We start from the raw sequence: 23,575 nt of genomic DNA on the forward strand, positions 1-23,575 counted from the left end.
AGTTGAGTCACCTTGACAAATTATGGCAGTAAACAACTGCACTGTTTTAAAAAAATAGTAAAGAGCAACAGCACTACAATAAACACATTTTGCTTTAATAGTATATATAGAACTGACAAAAAAGAAGAAAAATGATGATGAAGTGAAGCTGAACTCTCAAATGTCTTTGCCTCAAGTTGAAGTCCAATCCCAAGACTTTGATCCTGAAGAACAGACCAAAAACGACAAAGAACTGGAGGATTCAGAAATGTCTTTGCCTCAAGATGAAAGCCAATCCCAAGAGTCTGAGTCTGAAGAAGACAGCAGAAGCACTTTGATGATAATCTAAGTCATGTGTGTGTGTGTGTGTATATATATATATATATATATATATATATATATATACATATGTATGTATGTATGTATGTATGTATGTATGTGCTATTAAAGGGCCATAGGCAGCTTTTTAAACTGAGATGTTCTGAGGTTAAAAGTAAAGTAAGCAGTACTTTTTTAAAGCGTCATATCGTGCAATGTCCATACTAGCCTTTTCAACATATTATAGTTAAAAGTAAAACTCGACCTCTGCAATTCCTCCTAGCTCTATTTTAGGCTTTAGAAAGTCTAGCTATTGAGATTTTAGGTTATTTCACCCAAAGCAGACAATAAAGTGCAAGCAGGGCCCAAATAATACGTAAAACCACAAATTATTGTTGACTTTTAATATTTTTTTCATGTTTTATCGGTCATTTAAATGGTTTGGATCAGGAATTAAGTTTTCATAATAGCATGTCCTTTATTCAGTTATAACACTCAAAGGAACATTCCATATAAAGCAAAATGTTGCCCTCTTGGATATTTGACACATTTCTTCCAAGAAAAAAAATATTCTCTGTAGCTGTTGACATTACTGATGTGAATTATATAAAAACTCTCAAACATTTTGAGAGAACAGTTTTTATAAAATCTCCTTTGAATGCTCATATTACCAATTTAGGAAGCCTTTTGCAAGTTGTTCAGTACAACCATGTGCTTAGGATACACTTAAAAGGACTTAATCTTTTTGTCCAACTCCCAGTGTGTTCTGCTGGGGCTGGAAAAAGAAAAGAACATACAGTCAGTAATAAGAACTTGGTGTGCTTCATCTGCATACCATCAATGTGGTCCACATCAGCACATGACCTTGGCTGGGTTTGAATTATAGACACATGTAACTGTGCAGCAGTTCAGGACAGATAGGAACAAGACACAGACACACACTTTAACTCAACTTCAGGGGAGGCAGGAGTCAGGGTGAACAAAGCTGGAGGGAGGATGGGAGCACACATGCTGTCCTCACTGAACGGGAACAGGGTCAAGGGAACAGTCAGCTCTGGAGTTAGTGACAGGAAAATCAAAGTTCACGCTTTGATATCAGAATAAAGCGTGCATTATGAATAAAAACATTTCATTTGGCCGAATAACCTGTTGTTGCTGCTGCTGGCTTCTTCCTGTTATGATTACACACACAAAAAAACAACTGTGGTCCCATATTCAGTCATGTAAAACCATTCCTCTCACACAACTTATTGAATAAATGACACTGAAGCTTTATCACATAGGCTTTGTTTTCGTCCCACAACTGAAATTACATTTTCAAAACGTCAACCTGCACTTTGAATCCCTTCTGCTTTTAATTTCATTCAGTGTTGGTGGGAGCCTGAAGTTCTTCTTTTACTACCACTGTAGCAGTTTAGAAATTATAGCCACTGGTGCTATGATTTGGTTTCAGTTTTCTTTTTTTTTACGCTTCGGTTTACTGCTAAAGGAGTTCTTTGTACATGGAAATGAATGACACAATGAAAACAAAATGTACCTCTTAAAGATGTTGAGACTTTTGGATTTTTATTATGTAACAAAGTCAGTGAGGCTCTGAACTCCAGAGCCAAGGAACAGATGCTTTCATCTTGTCTGCCCCTCTGCAAATTGAGGCCAACAGTCAAGTCAGATATTCCATGACTGTTCTGTGTTATTTACTTCCCCTGGGAGGTGAAGCATGACCTTTACATGAGGCAGTGTGTCACCCACATCATTCTCCAACTGCCACAGTTGGAATCTCATTCGCAGGATTCCTCTCCTCCCACCAGAATGCCATACATCTCTTACCGTGCTTTCTTAGAAATCGTTTTTTGCTTTTATGGCAACCTGCTTGTCGTTTTGGCCATGGGAAAATGGAAAAGGTTTATGAGTTCACGTGTCAAGTTTGACCACCAGCACATCTCAACACTGCACCTGTTTAAGAATATATTGCAGGGGTGCCCAGACAGCTGAACTGGTTGAGTGGGCGACCCATAGAACAGGGGCGAGGTTCCCCAACACAGCGTCCTGAGTTTGATTCCAGCTCATGGCCCTTTGCTGCAGGTCTTACCCTCATTCTTCTCCCCGACTTACCTGTCTGCCTCTCAACTTGAACTGTCAAATAAAGCCAAAAAATGGCCTAAGAAAAAGAAGATATTGCAAATATTATTTAATAGTTATAGATTATAATACTGTGTCAAAATTGGCTTTGTATTGTCTGTATTAAGTAAAATGTTTAGAGGCTACGCTAGGAATGGCAGAGTTTTTTTCTTTTTGCATTATTGGCCAATATTTCCATACTAGCCTTTCAACACATTATAATTCAAGTGGTCTAAGAGGAAACCAGACTTCTGCACCGCCACCTGACCTTGTTTTCTGGCATTGTAACCCATGACCAAAGATTCCAGGTCACGTTGCCCAGTTCAGGTGAGTTACTATAAATAGGAAGCACAGTTGGAATCCTGGGTGAAGCCACACTGCTGATCTTTGTGTGTTGGAAGCATCTGCACCAGATGTTTATTTTACTGTGTATTTTCAAATGGCATTTTTTCCAAACTGCTACTTACTACAACTTTATTTTTTAATTTTAGCCATGAACCAAGGAACAATTAAAGCCATTGTGCTTATGTTTGCCCATACAAGGTCTGCATGAACACCAGCAGGGATGTGACTATGCTTAGTCTGCAGCTATGTTTAGGTCGGTGGTACATGTCACTGTAGCATCCACAGAAATACCAGCACCTGATGTTTCCCAGCAGAACTTTGCATTACAACAAGATGATCAATGTTATTCACCTGTCAGTGGTTTTAAAACTGTGGCTGATTAGTTTAAACCGGTGCTATGTTCTTGGCTATTAAACCCATTACATGAGAAACAGAGGTGTAATGATGCACACCCTTAGATGTTTTTATGCACCTGACGCGCATTTGATATCCAGAAATACCAACTTTCAGCAAGCAAGAGTCATTAATATTAGATGACAAAGCCATTATCCGTGCTAATTGCCTTTTGAGAGTGCTTGCCAACAAGAAAGGCTCGGAGTGTGACACCATTAAGCTGATTAAATTTGTAAACACATCTTTTTATCTCTATTTCAGTCGCTGCCAGAAGCTGGCAGTTTGCTCATCCAAATACTGAGCTTTTTCAAACTGGTCTCTTGGGTGCATAAAAGTTTAATCCAGTCAGTGTGTGTGTGTGGAATCTAGCCTTTGTTAAACAATGACATTAAACTCCTCAGTGATGTTCAGAGGCTGTGTGGCAGTAAAGTTACTACTACAATTAGTCAGCATAATCAATGACGTTGATGTTCAAAATGCGTCAACATCCACATTCTTAACTGATGCATGTGGGGTTTTTTGTGGTTTGTTTTTACTTCAGATCATCCTAAGAACTGTTTTTATTCAGTATTAGTTTACTATGTAATCATTTTTGACCTCAGTCATTGGTCAGGTGCAGACTGTGCCCTACAGTCTTAAACACTGGCGGTTCAGTTTCTACATTTCCAAAGGTCCAAAAAAGAATGAGAGAACTTCAAATTATCACGGAACAAAAGGTTGTTTGTACGCCATGCAGAGTTTAGGTGGGATACCATGGCGGAGAGAAAACACAAGGGAGACACTTTACATCATCTCTCCTGTTCTCTGTGCTCACATATAATGTATTTTACTATAGCTGGATTAATAAAAAACTGTTCTCATTTATATACTTATCTCATTTTGTTCTCAGACGAGGGAACAAGAATGAAATAGTGACTGAAATACAGCGTATTAAGGCTACACGTCAAGTCACTTTCAAGCTGCTGCTTTGCACCCGCTAAAATCCGGATTATATCACGACAGCATTGTCTGACAAACTCACCATACATGAGTTAAAGTCACATAAGGATTATAAAATACAGAGAAAAAGAATCTACTTTGCCTGCTCCGTTGTTTACATATATAGACCCAACGTATTCCTTTTGTTCAAAGCTTTATTAAAAACAGGAATTTCTTTAGCACAGACTTAAATAATAAGTCCTTTTCTTTCTTTCTCATGGTGGAACTTGCAGTTTAGCTCTACAGTACTTTATTGTGTGTTATTATGTTTGTTTACATTTCATATTGTGCTGCAGTATACAATAGTATCCATCCATCATTTATATACCACCTTATTCTCATGAAGATCCTGGTGAGGCTGGAGTCTATCCCAGTTGACTTGGGCCAAAGAACACCATGAACATACAGTTTGTCAAAATAAAAAGAACTCAAATGGTTATTTGTTTTGCTGTTTTAGACATAAATTAATCATTTGGACTTATCTGTAGAATAGTCAGTGGATTAATTACTAAAAAAAACGTATGCCTTAGTGGCATCCCTAGAATATAACTTTCTGTCATCTCGAACATTTTCTATCGTTACTCATTTTCAATGTTAATATATAGCTGATCACATGGTAAAGTATTGGATTTTTTAGACTACATCATATCTATAAAGCTGGTTTAGTCCCCTAAACTCCATCTGTTCCATTTCATACCAGAAGCTGTTGCATGTGATGTGCAGTTTCGCCTTCTATAGCTGTAGCTGGTTTTCTTTTATTCGCTGTGGGGATGAAAATGGCCTGCAAACAGCTAGTAGTTTCAACATGAAAACAGCCCAATAAAATTTAGATGGATTGATGTGGATTTAGTCAGAGTGTCTGCAGCAGATCTCAGGTTTGAGTTCAGAATTCAAAAGCCGAGGCCACCTAACCTACATAACCAATGCAGCATAATAACAAATATATATTCATGGTTCTGCCCCAGTGTGGCTGCATCCAAATGGGAGTTATTGGCCCGCTGGTTTTCCTGATGGCCGATCTGTGCATAACTGCCAGCTTTGGAAAGAATTATGAGGCTGCAGCCATTTAACATTCCAAGCAGAAAGGTCATCCGGTGGTCAGAAAATGCCAATCACATTTTAATGGATAGCACCAGTTCCCGGGTAACCACGCAGCTTTTCAGGGGCGTTCAGAGAAGTGACGTCGTAGCGGCATTGTTCATTAACATCCTGTGACATGGGAAGTACTTATGCAGGAAGCAGCCATCTCCTGAGAGGTGCTGAATAACAGGAGGCAGGGGAGAGTCAGTTCAAGCACACACACATAGATAGGTACTGTGCTCTCTCTGTTTCTGTATTAAAAACCACATCTCCTCACACACACACACAGAAAAGTGCACACAATACACCTATTGTAAATGCTTGTATTATGTAGCTCGAGTAGGAATGAGTCAGTATCCTGTCCGTAGGTCACTGGGTTTATTTTCAGATATTGCCGAATATTGTGGCTGGCCCATTGTACTGGAGGGGTGTGTTAGTGTGTGAGAGAGTGTGTGTTAGCATCTGCCATCCAATTATACAAGTCTACACAGACAAACACACACATACGCAATCGAATGCCTACGGCTGAAACCACAAGTTTATTTTACCCCCAAATTTCCTCTTTTTTTCTCTTTGCACAAGAAGTTGGAAAAATATTTCCTGTGACATGAGCTGAAACAATGAAAAGATTAAAAAAAAAACATGACATTTAAGCAGTTATGTAATTACACATGAAAGAAAATGATGGGAGGCAAAACACAGCAGGAATGTTTTCTCAAGGCTCGGGTATAAAACAACAAAAGAGCTGTGGGAATAAAAATGTTTGACTGATAGAAGCACTGAAAGTATCGTCTTTATGAATATATTCTGTGAGGTCTTGTGAAAACTTCAGTCGACATCAGCTTCATATGTGGATTAGATTGCTTGATAATGCTCCCCCATTGAGTTCAAAATGTGCTTTTATTGTCTTTCTCCCATGTTTCTTTGTTGAATATCAGTTGGTGCCTTTATTTAATCTTTTTCTCCATATATTTTTGGATATTCTGGCTTCTATAAAGGCTCCATTGTTTCTTCATTACCCCTTGGAGCGAGAGCACAGTCTTCTGTTTTTTGTCTCCCTTCACTACTTTTCTTTCAGCTCTCTGGCAGAGATCTTCGAGAAAGTGCAGACACTTTTAAGGGCAAGAAATGGCCAAGATTATCATCAAAGAACCAAGCTGTGTCCAGTTATTTCCTTGGGTTACAAATACAAGTTATGCAAATGGGCTGCTATTACATTTCAACATGGAAGCAGCTGAGTGGAATCAAAAACTGTTGCAAGTATAGTAAAAATAGGCCTGTTGTTGGCCAGATTGAAGATAGAGTTGCAGTAAGATCCCTCAGATCTGGAACCATGTGTTTTCTGAATTTTTGCGATAACTTTTCCACAGGGGTTTTATTTAACAAGATCACAGAATCACTCTTGGGAAGTTAAAACTAGGCCTAAAGAATACTTCAGAAGAGAATTTGAGAGTTTTCTTTGCTTTTAAAAGTTCTACGAGGTCTCATTTTGGAGTGACTAAGTGCTCCTAACCATAAAAGTGTGTGAATTATACCTTGTAATGTCTGTTTGAACATTCGGAAAACTGAGAAAGTGCTTTAGGGATGGATGAATGGATGGATGGATGGATGGATGGATGTCCAAAAATCATCCCTGCTGTAGTGTTCTTGTGTCTGTATGCTGTTAAATAAATGGAGGAACTTTTCTCGGTGACGTTTGGAAAATGGAACCATTGTCCAAACGTAGCTGCAACAAGCAAACTTCCTGTTGTCCCTTTAATTGGAATGCACAACACTTTAGGACAGCTGTGCAGTCCTTAGTCCTTGACATTTTCCTTTCTGTTTTCCTGAGTAATTTCCTACTTGAGGAAAGTTGATGAAACACTGTTCAGGGTGATCTCATCTGCTGGAAAACACTGTGAGGCCTACAAGGAGTTAGCAGTCTGCTGTGTTGTATTCTGCAGCTTAATTAGTTCTTACATGTGCTCCATACACTAAACAGTGAGGGGTAGCTGACTGATTCATGTCTCATCATGTGCCTGCTGTTGTCTGCTTCATGCATCTTGTCCGATTAATGCAGTGAAAAGAGAAGGGGTTTATAATGAACTCATAGTCATTCTAGGTAAGGAGGAAGAGGCAGGAAAGGAGGAGGGATTTTATGTATATTACAGTATATTTGCATGTATGTTTTATGTTATTCTTGTGACTTCATATGAACAGAGAAAGAGATTGTTTAACAACCCCGCACAGTATAAGCGTTGTTTTCTACCAAATGGCACATGCAATCCAAACTAAAATTTGCACATTCATTAAGTACATGATTCAGAATCATGTGAAAAATGTCCTTTTCTATTTGTGCACTTTTTACCTTTCAGATCCATGAAAACACATGACCTGGTTCAAGTCTGCACTGCATAATTGTTCCTTTTTTTTCTTGGTAGAAAGACACAAAGCCAACAAATGTTTGTCTTCTCACAGATATTACTTTCACTAAAGTTGAAATGATCACAAGCACATTTAATCCCATTAGCCACATTAATTCTTGGAAGATTTCTTTGGAGCAGTGCGTTAAAAGATGTAACTACAATATTAAGACTGGGAGTTCAACGTGACGGCAGAGTGGGAAAACTCTGCATCAGTTCTTATCACATTGTGAAAAGTAAATGCAGCTGGCATTGTACAGTCATTGTATGTTAAATATCTTTTGAGACTGGGATGTACAGAGTTTATTGCTGACTGTTACGACTGTCCTGTTTCAGTAGTTGTGCGTTATGCCACTAGTGGCTGTTAAAAACAGTTTATATTAAAGCTGACGTGCATCAGAGCTGCTTTAAATCCAAGTCGTGAGCAGGGTCGTGACGACAGGTTGGAAGACGTCATTATGTCGGTCTGATTGGAGTGTGACACAAACACACAGTAGTAGAGCCACACAATGCCAGGAAACTGGGCTCTAACACGTAGCACCAATCTAAGGCTTAACTAAATGGAATGAGAGATTGTCTGGGTCCCCATAACATTGTTCAGACGCCAGCTTGTCAATTTGTTTTCAAGTAAACGAAGAAACAGGGGATTGAAAAGGAAGGAAGCAGCCCAAGGGAGGCCTGATGAAGAAAAGCAGCAGGGGTTGAACTGGTGAGAAGAAGTTTAAATACACAAAGAGCAAGATTCATTTATTCACCTCCAGGGTTTTAGGTTGGTGGAGGATTTGGAGTCTGGGTTGACTGGGTCAGGAATGTTTCTGAGCTGTGTTTAGAATATTGGTCTTACAATGTGCTTATTAGTGCAGCAGTGCTCAAGAATGTCCAGTTTGTTGAAATGGAGACAGATAGTTTTGCACTGTCTTATCAGAGAATAGCAGCCTAGTTTGGCCTGGATTTCACAAACACACAAACACCCACTGTTTCTCTGTTGATTTTGGCTCAGCATACATGTGACGTCCATGTGTGTTTCCATGGATGTTTTGAACTTACTTTAGCACCATCAGAGATGTGTTTGCCCATATGATTTCTTTCACACGTGCATGCATATATATGACACAGAACGGCCTCCAAAGGCACATGTGGCACACACATGTAGCCTGTTAAACCTGTATTTGTGTATCTGTGAAACCATCGCACAACCTTTAACAGTGTGTCAACATCTGCATCCAATGCCTCGGGGGCCTGTATCGTTGTGTGATCTTTGGCAAATCCTGTGTTCTCTTACTGTCTTCAGTGAGGCATGTGAGCAGTGCATGAGCACGCACACACAAACACACACACACTGAGGTTATTTTTAGAAAAGACTTTTTATGCTCCGCTGACCATGGCCAGGCAGTCAAGTAGATTGTGTAGTGTGTCCTTTGTGTGGGGGGCCAGTCTGGGGTCTGGCTGCCAGAAACAACACAGAGAAAAAGAGAAACTTTAGTATGAACTTGCAAAGCTGTTATATTCTTAGAATCTTGTACTTTAAGCCTCTGAACTTAAAGCAGTTTCACATTTTTACCTCCGCCAAGGAGGTTATGTGACACCCAGCGTTTGTGTGTCCGTCTGTCCGTCTGTCTGTTAGCAAGAGAACTCAAAAATGCCTGGGCAGATTCACATGAAATTTTGAGGGGATGTAGACTATGGTAAGAGGAAGAGCTGATTTAATTTTGGTGGCAATCCGGAAAGGATCCTGGATTCTGGATCACTTTGAATTTTTTAGTATGTTTCAGTATGTGGTCCAAAGTATGACAAAAACATCATAGGTTAGTATGTCGTCCAACAAATTGGAGCAAGGTGTTCAGGTAGCTCAACTGGTTAAGAAAGTGATTTGTAAGCAGAACTGTGACAGAGATGCAGGTTTGATTCCAGCTCATGATCCTTTACTGCATGGGTTTCCTGTTTTCCTCTCTATCCTTGGCGGAGGTCTGCCCTCTCTTTTCTAGTTATTAACTGTGAACTCATTTTTCACTACATTGTAAAGTCCTGAGCCTCTATGGAAACAACACAACCATGGCTCGATGTAGAGCAAACTCAAAAATATTTTGTGTGCAAAGCCATAAATTATAAAGCAAAAACTAAGTTTCATAATTGTTCCCTATTTATCTCTCAAAAATTGAAAAGGAAATGGAACCAACAAGTACAACAAGGACCCACAGGTGTTACCAAAATGTTAATTCCACATACTATACATATTTTACTCCTTACATTTTTAATTTGCATCATTCTTGTCTCCTATCTGTTTTTGTAAACACAGTCTACAGTTCAACCCAGTTCAGTAAAACACCCTAAAAATCACTAACGACTTCCAGTTTGCACTGATGAGTGCTGTTTTTTGTAGTTTCCTAGAGAATCTGTTGTGAGCAAGCAATTTATTTGGAGAATTTTTAAGTGAGACATATAGAATAAAGTGATTTTGATGAACTATCATGATTTTAAGCTTAGGTTTGGTTACGTTTTCCACTGGAACGACACATCACAGATGAGTAGTTCAGGGACCTTCATTAAGTTTAAAAACAACAACAATTCTTTTAGATTTTGACTGATGAATTGTGTCATTTCTGTGATTTTTTTTTCAAAGATAACATACCTTTCAAACCTGTCAGTGAGCTATGGGGTTCAGAAGCTTAATATGAAAACTTAAGGCAATATTTGAGGATTTCACTAACAAGCGTAGCTTAAATAAGTAGCTAAAGAATACAAAAAGTACAGTTAATACACTTTCTTTCTGCCGGTAGCCCGCTTCTAAAAGATGCAGATCCAGTAACTCTCCTTGCCTGTAGATGGCACACACAAGCAGAATTACAGTACAACTGCAGTTCTCATGGGTGAGCAGGTTGGACAGAAACTTCAGGTTTAGAAGTCGGTAAGGTTTTACAATTGGACTAATTCTGTAATAATACATTTCACTGTGGGATTAGGTCAGCAGCTCAATGCCCTTATGGAAGTGTTTGAGTGTGGTTCATTTATAGCAAAGGTAATGTATCTATCCCCTCGTGCCCTAAAACTATTTCCTATTAGAAGCTAGTGTTCAGGCTGGCAGGTGGTGATTTGTTGAAGCCCATAATGACCCCTCTCAGGTTGAATTTAATCACTGTGTTCCTGTAGATTGCACGCTCACCCTCATAAATGGAAATTAAAAGGAAGCTGGAAGGCCATTTTTAGTCTGTATGAAATTATGGTGTTATACTTAAAAGGCACTCCTCCCTTTTAACAGACTTTCCACTGACAAGATGCAGTCATGCATCTTGATTTGTGGTTCTGCTATCAGGAGCAGACAGGAGGTTTGGCAGCAAGTGCACAGAGGTGAAGAGTAAAAGCCCTCTAACTTTAGGTCTTTCAGGTCTCAGAAGATAATTTACTTTATGGTCTATCTTTAGCCGTAGCCTTTTTTTTACTGCTCCAGATTGAATGCCATCTGCAGATGTGTTCAGGAATAGGTGTAGATTTGTTCAAGCTGTTTGCATACAGTTGTATGGAGAGTTCCAGTTGCAGCAAGAAACCGCGCATACGTACGTAGTTCCTTGTGTGTGCATCCATGTGAATGTTCTTCAGCTGGAACATAGCAGTCCAGTGTGAATAAGCATGTAGTGTGTACATGCATGCAGCTCCTTGAACAGAGGCTGACCTGACATCAGGACAAGTGTCTCTGAAAAAGGTCAAATCTGCGTCTTTTTTTCAGTTGTTTTCAGTAGTTTCCAGGGAAAGCCCGACTGACAGCTTCATAGGGACGAAGACTCGCCTGTTGTGCTGTTTCCTACGAGATTAATGATTAAATATTGATGTCTCTCATGAAAATCATAGTTGAATCTCTGTTCATCTCTATTGCTGCACAATACTACATATATAAATATAAAAGGCTGACTGTCATGATCGTATAGTATTAGATATTTTAGATTTGGTTATCACAGATGTCACTGGTGACTGATTTAAATTAGTGTGAGACATTTCACACAGCAACGCCATTTTGTGAACCAAAAATAACGTTGTTCTAATGTCCTCATTACCATTATTTTCACATTTTATATATGTAAATATCTTCTGAATAAAACAAGACATCCTTTTGACAAACATGCATTAGATGTACAAAGTTGGCTTACACACACTATATACTGAGTCGTTTTAAAGTCATGCAAACACACAGGGAAGGCAATCTTCTTTCCACATCCGCACACAGCGGACAGTTTGACAGGCCTTTGTTCCCATCAAACAGCAGCTCTAAGTGTATTTTGTTTCTGCTTTTAGCTGGCACTTATTTTTAGGCAGCTCCTACATAACACACACTCACTCACCTTTCACACTCAACTGTGAATTCGGTCCAAAGGCTTGGAGTGCATCAGTGTACACTTCCTTCAATGACAACCTCAATCTCCGTTGGAGAGAGGAGTTATGAAAGAAAAGAATGTAGCAGAGAGTCGCTTTCCCCAATCAGGGCTCTGAGGGGGCAAATCTATTCACATGCACTAGAAACGACAAGATAATCAAGCTGTTATCATTCAAAGTGGCTGAACGAGCTAAAGTCTGTGATATCAAAAGAGGTTAAAGGGCCACATTGTAGTTGCCCTTACTGTCTGCAACATGGTCTAATTTACAACCCTGGCATGAGTAGTTTCAGTGCTGTTCTGATGACAAAAACCTGAGGAGACGTTTAAAAAACTGCCCAAACACAGATATCGGAACAATTTTAGAGTAATATGTACGACTTTGGTGAAATACCCGAGGTACAAAATAACTGTATTCATGTCTAAAAGAGATAGATCTGTGACTCAACCTCAGGTGAATCAACGTAATTTTAGTACAGAATGAAACTTGGTGGCACTGAGAATCACACTTCTGTTGTCTTTAGCCAATAGGAGCTACTGTAAGCAGCTACGATGTGTGAAAAATGTCTGTCAGCTTCATGAAGGGAAGAACAATCATGGAAACAGTGAACACTCTATTCTTACCTCTACAAATTAATGAAGAAGTAATTCCCTTTTTTGGTCGCCTTTGCAGGTGTCTTTCACTTAAATATCTCATTACATGTGATATAATGAACAGGTTCGACAACAATGCAAATGCACAACAGGATATTAGTTTCGGCAGCTGGTGCATGTCGGGTGGCTCCACATGGATGGATGCATAATGCAGGAAATGTTTGCCCATGAGGCGCAGCATTATTGTTTGAATACAACAATAGCACCACAAAGACAATGTGGCCATTCCTGCAAAATGCACACACAGCTGGACAGAGCAATCTCACATACACTTCAGTATACGCTTATTGAAGAAATGCATTTTAAGCATCTAGCCTTTGCAACTAGTGTTTGAGTAGCTGAATCCTGCACTCAATTTTTTAACCTTAGAAGGTAGTTTTGGGAGATTCCCATCTGCACATTTAATTATTAAGAGTACTCGTCTTACAATATATCTTGTCACTCAATATGTGACTATTAAGAGTGTGTAACTGCCTCAACTGATGGAAAACAGCAGCTGTGGTCAGCTTGAAGTCATTCAGTTACAATGGAATAATAAGTAAGATAGTACTTAACATGTGTAGCTATCTTACTGCACTGTTTGAGGAATTCACTTCAAATGACTGAGCTCAAGCTGCTGTTCTCCCTGTACAAGGAGAGTACAAACTTTACAGCCAGCTTTAGAGCCCACAGAGTGCTTTTGGTCACTTCAACCCCACATAAACACCTTGAAGAAATGAAGGCCGGCCAAAACGACGTCCTCCCTTTGCAAATAGTGTCCTCACTCTCAAGGTTGAAACTCAAATCGTCTCCCACGAAGCCAGAAAACACACACCATGTGCTAGCAGCTGTGTCCAGTATCTCGCTCGGATTCAACTGTGTGTTGCCGTAATACAATGGCTCATTATTCAGAGCTTCGCACACACACACATACAATGGGGCAGCTTCAGGCCATCAGATTAGTGGAGATTGACCCCATCCCCACCCTGAAGCAACTTCCTTTTTTCCCTCTTAACCAATCGAAATGGTGGGTTGGCAAAAAAAGTGTAACGTGAAACCGGGGTTCTTGGCTCAACACTTCAATCCGAGGGCACAGTTGGAGGCCAACAGAAACAACAGCTGTAGTCTTTCACACTCTCTTCTTCACAGACTCTTCTTACTTTGTTGTGCCCAGACACACCGTTTACAATCACCATCCGCTGCCTACACACTCAGTTTTTCCTGAGCAAGACACGGACAAACACCTCAGAGAGCTTTGTGGGATTTACAGTGCGGACTGCTGTTTTGGATTAATCATTTTGGTGGCTGGCTTTGTGTGTTACAGACTGGACTAGTCTCTATGTAGCCCACCAAGGACTCAGTATAGCCTACAGGCCATCTAGACTGCTGTTGGAAGTTGTCAAAGTTAGCTACAGAAACCTGCATGTGGCTACAGGGCCCTCTTTCTGTGTGGAGGGTGGATGATGCAGTGTGTCCTCTCCTTCCTCTCCCCTCAGCTGAGCTCCGGATCCCCCTGTAGCTGCGAGGTCGGCCCCGAAGGGACGAAGAAGAAGAAATCCAAGAACCTGTAAGTACTCAAGTGACAAATCAATCTGGGTTCGCCTTCTCAATTTCACTTTCACTGTCTTGTATTTCAAAAGCTTTAAGCAAAAAATGACTTGTTATTGTCCTCAAATGTGGATTTTAACCAGTGATCCAGTGAGGTTTAGATTTTAGACAAGACTTCAGGAAGAGGAGGAATGAGGATGACAGTAAGTGACAAGTCTTACATAGTTCCGACAAGCCGTGTTCAGTGATCAGTCAGTCATTTTCATGCTAATTTAATCAGCAGTGTGTATTCTGCAAAATGGTAACAATTTCACACTCCGATTTAACATCCATTGTTGCAAGCTGATTTTCTTGCGTCCCAACAAATGGTGAATAATAATGACGTGTTTTTATTGCAGCTCAGTGGGGGCTGATTGAGACATCAGGACGGAAAGTGACAACGTGTTAACACGGGTGTGATTGGATTAATGGGCAGTTAGGACATATCCGCACTAGCATGAGCATCTCCTTTTTAAATTGAACGTAGAGACGTATGGGCAGATTTTACATGTTATTTTTGACTGTAGACGTGGCCAATTAATCTTACTTTTTAATACACGAGCGTTTTACAGACTTAATGTGACAGTATAAGTTAAAATGAATCATCTAATACTGGTCATCAGCTTGTTAATTAAGCAGTAAATGATGTGTGTGGCGCTGAGGTGTGCCGTTACCATATGTGTGTTTCACCTCCTCATTGTGGCGAGAAGGAAGCTCTGCGAGTGTTTGCTCGAGTGTATTTGTGTGTGACTGATGTGTGTCTCGACGCCTCACTGATTCATCAGCTGCTCACTCTCCTCTCCGTCAAGATGAAAGAACATTTCTTGCATTGTGGGCAATAAAACAGTGGCTGTCCTTGGGCCTGATAGCGCCACATTCTCCTGCTCTGACTGGTTTTTGTGCTGTTTAGTTAAACAGCAGATTAAGTGATTAAAATTCCACAAGTTTTTTTTAAAGAGTCGGGAGTATGCTGCCTTTTTTGTCAGCTGTTGTGAACTTTATTTTCTTTAATCAAACAGGAATACAGATTAAACTATAGAGTTAAGCTTATTTCTTTCATTTTAAAGTCATAATATTACTTAGACTTCCAAATCGGTGATTGATTTGCTGTCACTTTTGGACACAGATGTGCAAAAAAACTGCTTTAATTTAGCGACACCAAACAGGATTGATTGAGTTCAATCATTCTCATTGCATTTTCAAGAAAAACTGAAGTGTTTGATTTAATGTGACTAACTTGGTACACAGAACAAACAGTGATGACTTGGTAATGTGTGCCTTCCAGTAGGCACAGCAGCTCCACTTGTACATAGAATGTCACAGGTCAGGCCTCGCAAACATTGATTTGCTTGATAGCAGTGACTAAACACACATTCCTTATCAGGTTAGCTCATCTGCTAGTACACATCGCTCTCTTCACCTGGAGGATGGAAATTTTTGTGTAATGAGATGCAATAGAATAGCACACTGTAATGCAAATCAGACTTGTGTTTACTGTGACACATGTGAGGTGGGACTTAATATCTACAAAAAATATAGTTTCAGACTTGAATATTGTCACACAAGCTACTTATATATGTTTTGAATATCATTGAAAATGTGATGCAGACACATTTTTATTGTGCCCTGATTCTAGATGTAGATTATTTTTTATTTTTTTATGTGAATATCAGGCGTGAACTAACCGTGACGTCACCCGTTGGTTTCAACGCCGAGAAAACGAAGCCTGGATTTTGCTACTTCCTGGTCGCCGTTTTGGATTTTTTGGAGCCAGTGACGTAAAAAGTGTCATCAAACAGGCTGGACCGGAGAGCAACTAGGGGCAGGATTGGCTGAGGACTCTCTTATCCCGCCCACATTTTACCGCAGAGGCTTGTGTTGCTGTCTATCAAGTATAGCCACGCCCCCTGGCTCCGCCAACTTTAACGATTTATTTAAAATTCAGTATTGATTTATTTTAAGATCGGCTGTCTGATCTCTCATTTTGACCATGAAAACTAACGGGAAAAAAATCCTGAGCTGTAGAAAATCAGTCTATCAAATTTTATTTTTTTCCAAAAATGAATTGGGGTGTATGGAGAAAAAGCTTTTTGGAGCCAACCCTAGCGGACGGCGTGATATTGCAAGTTTTTGACATTTCCGGGTTGGCTTCAATTCTGGAGCCAGATGCTACGTCCACTATATATACAGTCTATAGTGAATATCTGATTACCTTGACAAGTGTAAGAACCATTAGCTTATACTGGTCCCTATGTGTTATTGGCTGCACAAGAGCATCTGTACTGTAGCTGTGACACCGATCAAGGCTTCATGACAGAAATTGTTTGCCTTTTGTTGATAAATTGTCTGATGCAACTCTCATCTGTCATCATTAGTCAATTTAAAAAGAGTGACTCAAGAGCTTTCCTAGCATGATGGAAACTCTACATATTTACACACTGAGCTCTTATATTTACATTTCTCTTTTCCATTAAATCCCTAATGTCACAAGTCTGTTGTCACTCATGCAGCTTTTTTCATTGTTCAGTCTTTTTTCACCCATTTCCAGCCTTTTTTCATTATACCACGCTATAAACCGGTCGCAGGGGCAGTATGTGCTCATTCATAATAAGCTACGCAAATAAACATGCTCTCAACACAATATCTTTCTGTCACACTCGGAAGAATACAAAGGCAATATGTTGGCGCTATAGACTGGAATCTCAGGCTTTTCCTATATAACTGAGGACGAAGGAAATTAAATTATTTCCTCTAGATGTAGGTTACTGATATACAGTGTAATGTATAGAGAGCTGCTGGAGCAACTAGATGTACATCTGTGTATAGAAAAAGCAGTATATCTGACAGAGCCAAATCATGCTGAGATGTAGCCATTTATAGCTTAAAGAATGTAGTCTCTGGCTCTTGGTTTTGTGATTTTTGGACTATCTAGGTGTAAGCGGTTGTAGCTGTAGATCTGATTTCTATTCTTCTCAGCTATAATGAGGTTTTTGCACATTGTATTCTCGTCATATCTGGAAAAACACTGGTACCTTTGTACCGTATACGTACACTATAGAGTACTTTTAAAGGGTGCAAGTGCAGTTTTTGTTTTGCTTTCAGAGAGAAGTGAAATACAGTCATTTCAAAAAGGAGAAATGGGTCAGAAGGCTGGGTTGGAACATCTCCCATTCAGCAGCGGTCCGAGGAGACAGGGTGTTGGGGGATGTGCCGGAAGAAGTCTGATCCACAGTGGCTCTAACTCACAGCTCACAGGGCTTAAAGTATCTGCAGCTAACATCTTGGTGCTAGATACCACAGTGCACCTTCAGAGGTCTTGTACAGTCCATGCTTTGGCCGGTCAGTGCTGTTTGTGTTGCATTAAAAGGACCAACCGCATATTAGGTAAGGGTGGTCATAGCCCATCTGTGTAAATGTCAACGCCCTAGTACTAGCATAGTGAAGTCATTGTTTTCCTCGATGCAAATAAGACTTAAGTAAAATCTTCTGCTTCTTAGGCATTGCTTTGCATCTATCTTTTTGCTTTCTCTATACACCGTCTCACATTTTCTCTCACCTCTTTCCCTCTTTGCCTCCTCTCCTTGATGCACATTTCACTTCCTGTGTTTAGTTTTCTGCATCCAGCACAGCTGTTTTCCTGGGATTGTCAACATTATCTCCGCCTCGTCCCCCTTCCTTTATCACCTTTTGTTTAGTCAGTCCAGGTGTTCTGCTTCCTCAAGCAACGGATCCCTACATGGCTGCACTCCATTTTTTCTACATCTGGTGGTTTCCGGCAAGTAGCAATAAAGCCACAAACCTACAGCTCAACAATTAGTGCACTACAATAGAATAGATAAAAAAATGAAGATATAGGAAGAAATGTGAGCTTTTTAACAAATTATGTAAAAATGATACATATTTGATTCAACTTTTTTCACTTTGGATGCATTTACTACCATAACAAACATGGAAATACTCAGAAGATTGGATCACTAATAACTCAGTGGTTGGAATTGGCGACTTCAGTTCAAAAAGAGAGGAAACACAGACAGATGGAGAGGGCACGAGAGGACCGAAACAAATCGCTCTACTAGGTGTTGATTAGAAACACAGCGCAAATGACCATCTGTGTGTTCCTGTTTCTGTACTGGACATATGTGAAGTATACATACTGTAAGTGTATACTGAAGACACGTTCTTGCTAGCATTCGTAGATGGAGGGAGGTGCATTTGACAGTGCTGTACTGATTATGTGCCCTTTTCTGTGGTATGAAAGTTGGCCAAGGTAATTTTTCATTGTGCAGTTGACACACTGTGCACTGACCCTGTTATGGAATAATTGATGAGATTATGCGAACCACTACACGCACTGCTGCGATGAAAAGTCTCCATCTTCCACGCTGTGGTTGGGTTTTTTTTCATGTCCTGATATAATCCTTGGACGTCTGATAGAGGTTTACATGGCTGAGAAATTAACTTCCAGTCCATTAAAGTGATGAAGTCTCTTGGAAATCCACTTGTCTTTGACTGAAACTACGTTTATAGGCACTGTGAGAGGCTGATGGGAGTTGTACTGGAGATACTTGTGTCATAATTGCATCATTTTGATTTGTAGCAGTGTGTCAAATTTCAGTCAGTGATACCACTACCGCAATTCTGAACATTTTTTATGACATATTATCAGCCAATAGTGTGCTTTATGAGAGCTCTAAGAACATTGTGGGATTACACACATTCTTCCTTGTCAAAACTTTCACTACCAGCAGTTCAACTGTTATTTAATATTTCCAGACTTTTTACACTATTGTATGAGGGTCTGTCTAAAAGCCCTTAGCCACACATGAAAATAAGGTTTATATCTCCCATTCTGAGGCATAACTGTGCACTGTAAAGCCATATAGCACCAGAAAAGCTTGAATGTTGGAAGGAATCAGCGTAAAAAAATAAGAAGAGATTGTCGAGCTAGCTGCTATTTCTCCTGGACAATGCGTCCATCCACTCAGCTCAGGTGGCAGAAGCAGCCAAATGTGGTTTTGAACCATTGCCCATTCACCTTACTCACCCGACCTGCACCATCTGACTTCTATCTGTTTCCAAAACTGAAATCCTACTCACATGGTCGCCATTTTCAGAGTAATGATGAGGTCATGCATGCAGCTGAGGAGTACCTGTAGGCTCGAGAGGTGACCTTCTTTCGCGACAAGACATCGAAGCTTGAACATCAGTGGGCCTAATGCATTGACTTTAAAAAGGAGTATGTTGAAAAATAATACAAGAACAGTCATTTTCCTGAGACGTTTTCTGGTAGGGCTTTTCGACGTACTCTCATACTTGCAGTTTTCAGCCCAACTACAAAGATTCCTTAGCCACTGTAGCCTCATGCTAACAAGGACCCAGTGCCGGGAATTTATAAAAGTGATAATATGACGCCTTGTTACCTTGGATGAATCATGGGAGCTTCAGTAAAAAGCAACTGGACTTTTTTTTCTTGGTTCTTGACACACCCCTCAGTCAAGAGACTTGAAGAACATGTAAGAGCTAAAGCATCTTCATGAACCTTCGAGAACAGTCCAGTTGCTTTTCGCTGAAGCTCTTACGATGACATGAATCGTGAATAATCTACACAGACAGACCATTACAGTAGTCAAGTAAAAAAAAGATGCTCACAATAATAACTTTTATCTCATCTTAGCCTTTCCAGACCCCTCGTAAAAGGAATCTGTCCTCTAAACACTGCATGTGGATTGGGTGAGCCCAGAGTCCGCCTTCGCCAGACCCCCATGACTATATAAAGCTCCACCAGAGCCTCTCAGGGGTTAGAGGAATGTGATTGCCAAACAAACCCCAGGGCCTTGACCGCCAGCACTCTTAACAAACGCTTACATGCAGTACATGCTGCGTTCGTGCTGGCACCCATGTTCCACACTATGGTCGATTTCTCAGAGAAATACCTGGAAAGGTAAGAGCGAGGCAGTGGAAGATGTGTGTGGATTCATTTGCCGTTTGAATTCCTGTTGTCAAACGTCAGAAGGGAGAGAGTGAGAAAAGCGTGGGTAGGGGCTACTTTACGACCCTCGGGAATCGCTTCTCTTAGGTTGGTAGGAGATATCTGACCTCTACGTGGATCTCATTTGACAGTCGCAGTGAGGGAGAAGAATCCCTCCTGAGGCTGAAGTGCTGAAACTATTTTGGAGGGAGCAGCTTTAACTTCTAACTTGAGGCTGTCCCTTTTTCTTATTATACGCAGCCTGGATTTCAGGAATAGGATTGCTCATGTGGTCTTTGTGGCTAGGAAGGTGAGTTTGCTCAGAAATAGAGCTCTTTTTTTAGTCTTGATTGACGGAGACTGTGGATGTAATAGTGTTATATTTATGGACAAAATTGAGGACAATTCCCTTTTTCATTGTTCTTCTAGGAATAATGCAGAGTGACTTTCTCTAGGCTATGATGCACTTTTAAAATTTGTGCTTCTCTTGCTTATTGCGTTGTTGAATATGCTTTGCTCTGCTTTGTTTTTGGATCCATCACTACTTAGAACTGCTTTGTCTGTTTTGTCTTGTTCTGATGTATTTTTAAACTGAACTTCAAAAGTGTTAATATTGCCCAAACACGTGCTGACACAACCCTTGACCCATTATGGTCGCACAGACGCAGATACACAAACAGGCTCACACGCCGACACAGTGTTATTTGCGTGTCATGTCCTGCATTTGCTTCACAGGAACACAGCCTTCTGTCAGTGGAGCAGTAGAGGGGCTGAAAGCGAGGCTTGCTCACCTTGGGGCTGCGTTGCTGCACACCAGACCTCACGGGTCAGGCTTAACAAAGGGAGAACTCCTGTCATTGTGAGAAACAAAGCCTCATGTAGTGTAGCCGAAAAGCAGCATGAAGTGGGCCAGTGGATTTGGCTTGTGCTTGTGTGGTACATTGTGATCTGCAGTATGTCTGTCTGCAGCTCTCCCCATGCGCTAGCAGAGCCTTTCCCTGGGAGTGCGGCCTACTTTTCAGAACACCAGGAATAGCCAGTGGGGTGCTATTAGTGCGACTAATGTGAGCCAAGCAAAGAGGGAATAAAAGAGCATGGAAACCTGCGGATAATTGCAGAGCGAAAGACCTCTTGCTCCTTCACTCAAGCACATAAAGTGTTCCCTCTTGTGCAGACACAAGCGGAGACTCAGGTGTGTGCACACAACATGCAGCAGACGTTTGACATGCCGTGTGCGGCCTGCTTGTCGAGCAGTGGAGCAGAAATGTGGGGCTTGTAAGATCTAAGATCATCCTAATTTGATAATCTTTGACAGGGCATGTGTCAGTCTGGTGGATCAAGTTAAGCAAAGGCATGGAGGGTGATACATACCTTATGATATTAGGACTGGTGGGGTGTTAGCAACCGGAGAGATTCAGCGAAGAGTAAAGAAGAAGCAACTTGGTACTCAAAGTGAGGCTACGAGAAGAGCTTTGGCACATAAAGAGCAGAGGTACAAAAAGCACAGAGTAAATAGAGGGTCACGGTTAAATGTCTTGAGTTGAGATTCCTGATACTGCACACAATGATACATAAAAACAAGTTGTTGTGCTTTATTTTGCTTTTTTTATGTCAAGAATAGCAGATCTTGTTGGCGTGATGAGTGTGGAATCTCTATAACTGCACATTGCATTCACTTTACTTTCTGTTTTAATGTTTTTGAGGTGTTCGGTTATAGCTGAGTAGATGATTTTGTGCATCTGGAGACTTAACTGTAACCTTCACTGCTGGAAACAAAAAGCGTAATATTCTGCTTTTGCCAGCGCTGAGAAAGCAGGAGTCTAGGCCCTTCAAGTTTAACTTAATGGCTGCTTCCACTGAGCAAATAATCATGCAAGCAGTTTCATTTGTGGCTGCAGCAGTTGCGTTGCCATTCAGGGAGAAACTCAGGGAGAGACCTCACACCTCCAGCGCTACAATGAAGTGTTACTGCAGTCAGCTTTTCCACTGTGTATTGATGTAAATCAGCTATCTACATACATATCACTTGTTTCCAATAACAGTGTCGGTGTTGTAGATGAGTTTCTGAAAATTGCCGTGCCTCTAATTTATGAGGTGATGTAAGCCACTGGTGTTTGCAGTATCCAATGACACCCACATGGTGGCAGGAGAGAAACATCCATTTCCCTTAAAGTGACTGTTGTTATGACATCATTGTCACATCATTCCCACATGGGCTCAGCTTGTATAAAGCCAGACATAAATAATAAAGCTTCTTTTGTCAGGCCAAGAAAACATTTTCCAGCCCTTATAAAATACTTCTGTTCCTCATAAGACAGAGGCTTTCTTTTAGTTAACACATGCACGGCTCGAATCTTAATTGCCTCGAGCGCCCGACCTAAAAATAGAACAATCTAATAAATCCTCCTCTGATGTTATGAGTTTATTTAACGGCAAGAGAGTGTTTTATTTCGGTAATAACGTCCTTCAGGCTTGCAAGCATGAGTTGTTCACAGGGATACTGCACCCTGTTGTTTCCATGAACCAGAGGCCTACATTCTTTTCAGCATCTGGATTTGAGCTTGTTTCACGCGGGGCGCTTGTGTTATTTCAATCAATGGATGAGTCATCTCTCCACCGCTGACGGTGTGTCAATGTTTAGATATCCCTTGAAGAAATTCTCATCCGTTATCTGGCCTGTGGGAAGAAAAAAAAATAGCTCTCACGTGGCTTTTTCTATTTGCCACTCCAGAGGCTTTTACTTTCTCATTAGGTTTTTCAGTAACTCATGTGGCACTTTCTCTCTCCTGAATCTGACTAATTCTTCCGCAAAATGGTTCCTTTCTGCAGCCCAGCCTTCCCCCCCTTAAACCCAAACACACCCGAATCAATCCACCTACAAAGCGGCACTCATCCTGATTTTAAAGGAGCTATTTAGCTGCTGCTTGCCACAGCTGACACACTCAGGATGTGTCATGTGCATGGGCATGTTTCTACCTTTTCTACGCTGCAGCCGTTCGGAAAAACTCACACCGACAGCTGACTGTGTTCTCTGTTTGCTTCGGCTGCCACGCTGTGTGTGACCACCTCACTTTTTTATGCATGCATAAATTATCCCCTCTCCCACACACAAACGCTGGGTGAAGACTCGGAGTTTTCCAGCACCTGCGGATGGCATGAAAGCCCGAGTGAAGTGGGCATGAGTTGGCACAGGTGTAGAGGGGGTTCTTTGAAACGGTTGTACAGTGGTGTTCTGTCACAATTAGGGATTCGTGTTCATGTAGAATATCTATGCTAATCTGCAGTTGTGTGTTCCTGTGCCCTCCTGCCATGTTTGAGTGATAAGCGTCTCTAACTGGAAGCCTTGTTTCTTAATTTGGGGTGTACATGCTCTCCTGGGGGCTGTGGATTGGCAGTGGGACAGCTTGCAGTGA

At 40.8% G+C, this 23,575-nt stretch overlaps 1 protein-coding gene across 9 annotated transcripts in view; it reads left to right on the forward strand.

The window, feature by feature from the left end:
* rgs3a (regulator of G protein signaling 3a) overlaps nt 1–23,575 on the forward strand; it is a 142,598-nt gene that overhangs the window by 113,223 nt on the left and 5,800 nt on the right. For 8 of the 9 annotated variants that reach the window (XM_051938281.1, XM_051938279.1, XM_051938280.1 and 5 more), the window contains one exon: nt 14,104–14,174. In XM_051938281.1, the coding sequence (XP_051794241.1) occupies nt 14,104–14,174 (71 nt within the window). Of the gene's footprint in view, nt 1–14,103; nt 14,175–19,987; nt 20,136–23,575 lie in introns of those variants that run through there. The other variant, XM_022212007.2, reaches the window with a different exon arrangement.

Source organism: Acanthochromis polyacanthus, chromosome 18, assembly GCF_021347895.1.
Source record: "Acanthochromis polyacanthus isolate Apoly-LR-REF ecotype Palm Island chromosome 18, KAUST_Apoly_ChrSc, whole genome shotgun sequence".
NCBI classification, from domain to species: domain Eukaryota; kingdom Metazoa; phylum Chordata; class Actinopteri; family Pomacentridae; genus Acanthochromis; species Acanthochromis polyacanthus.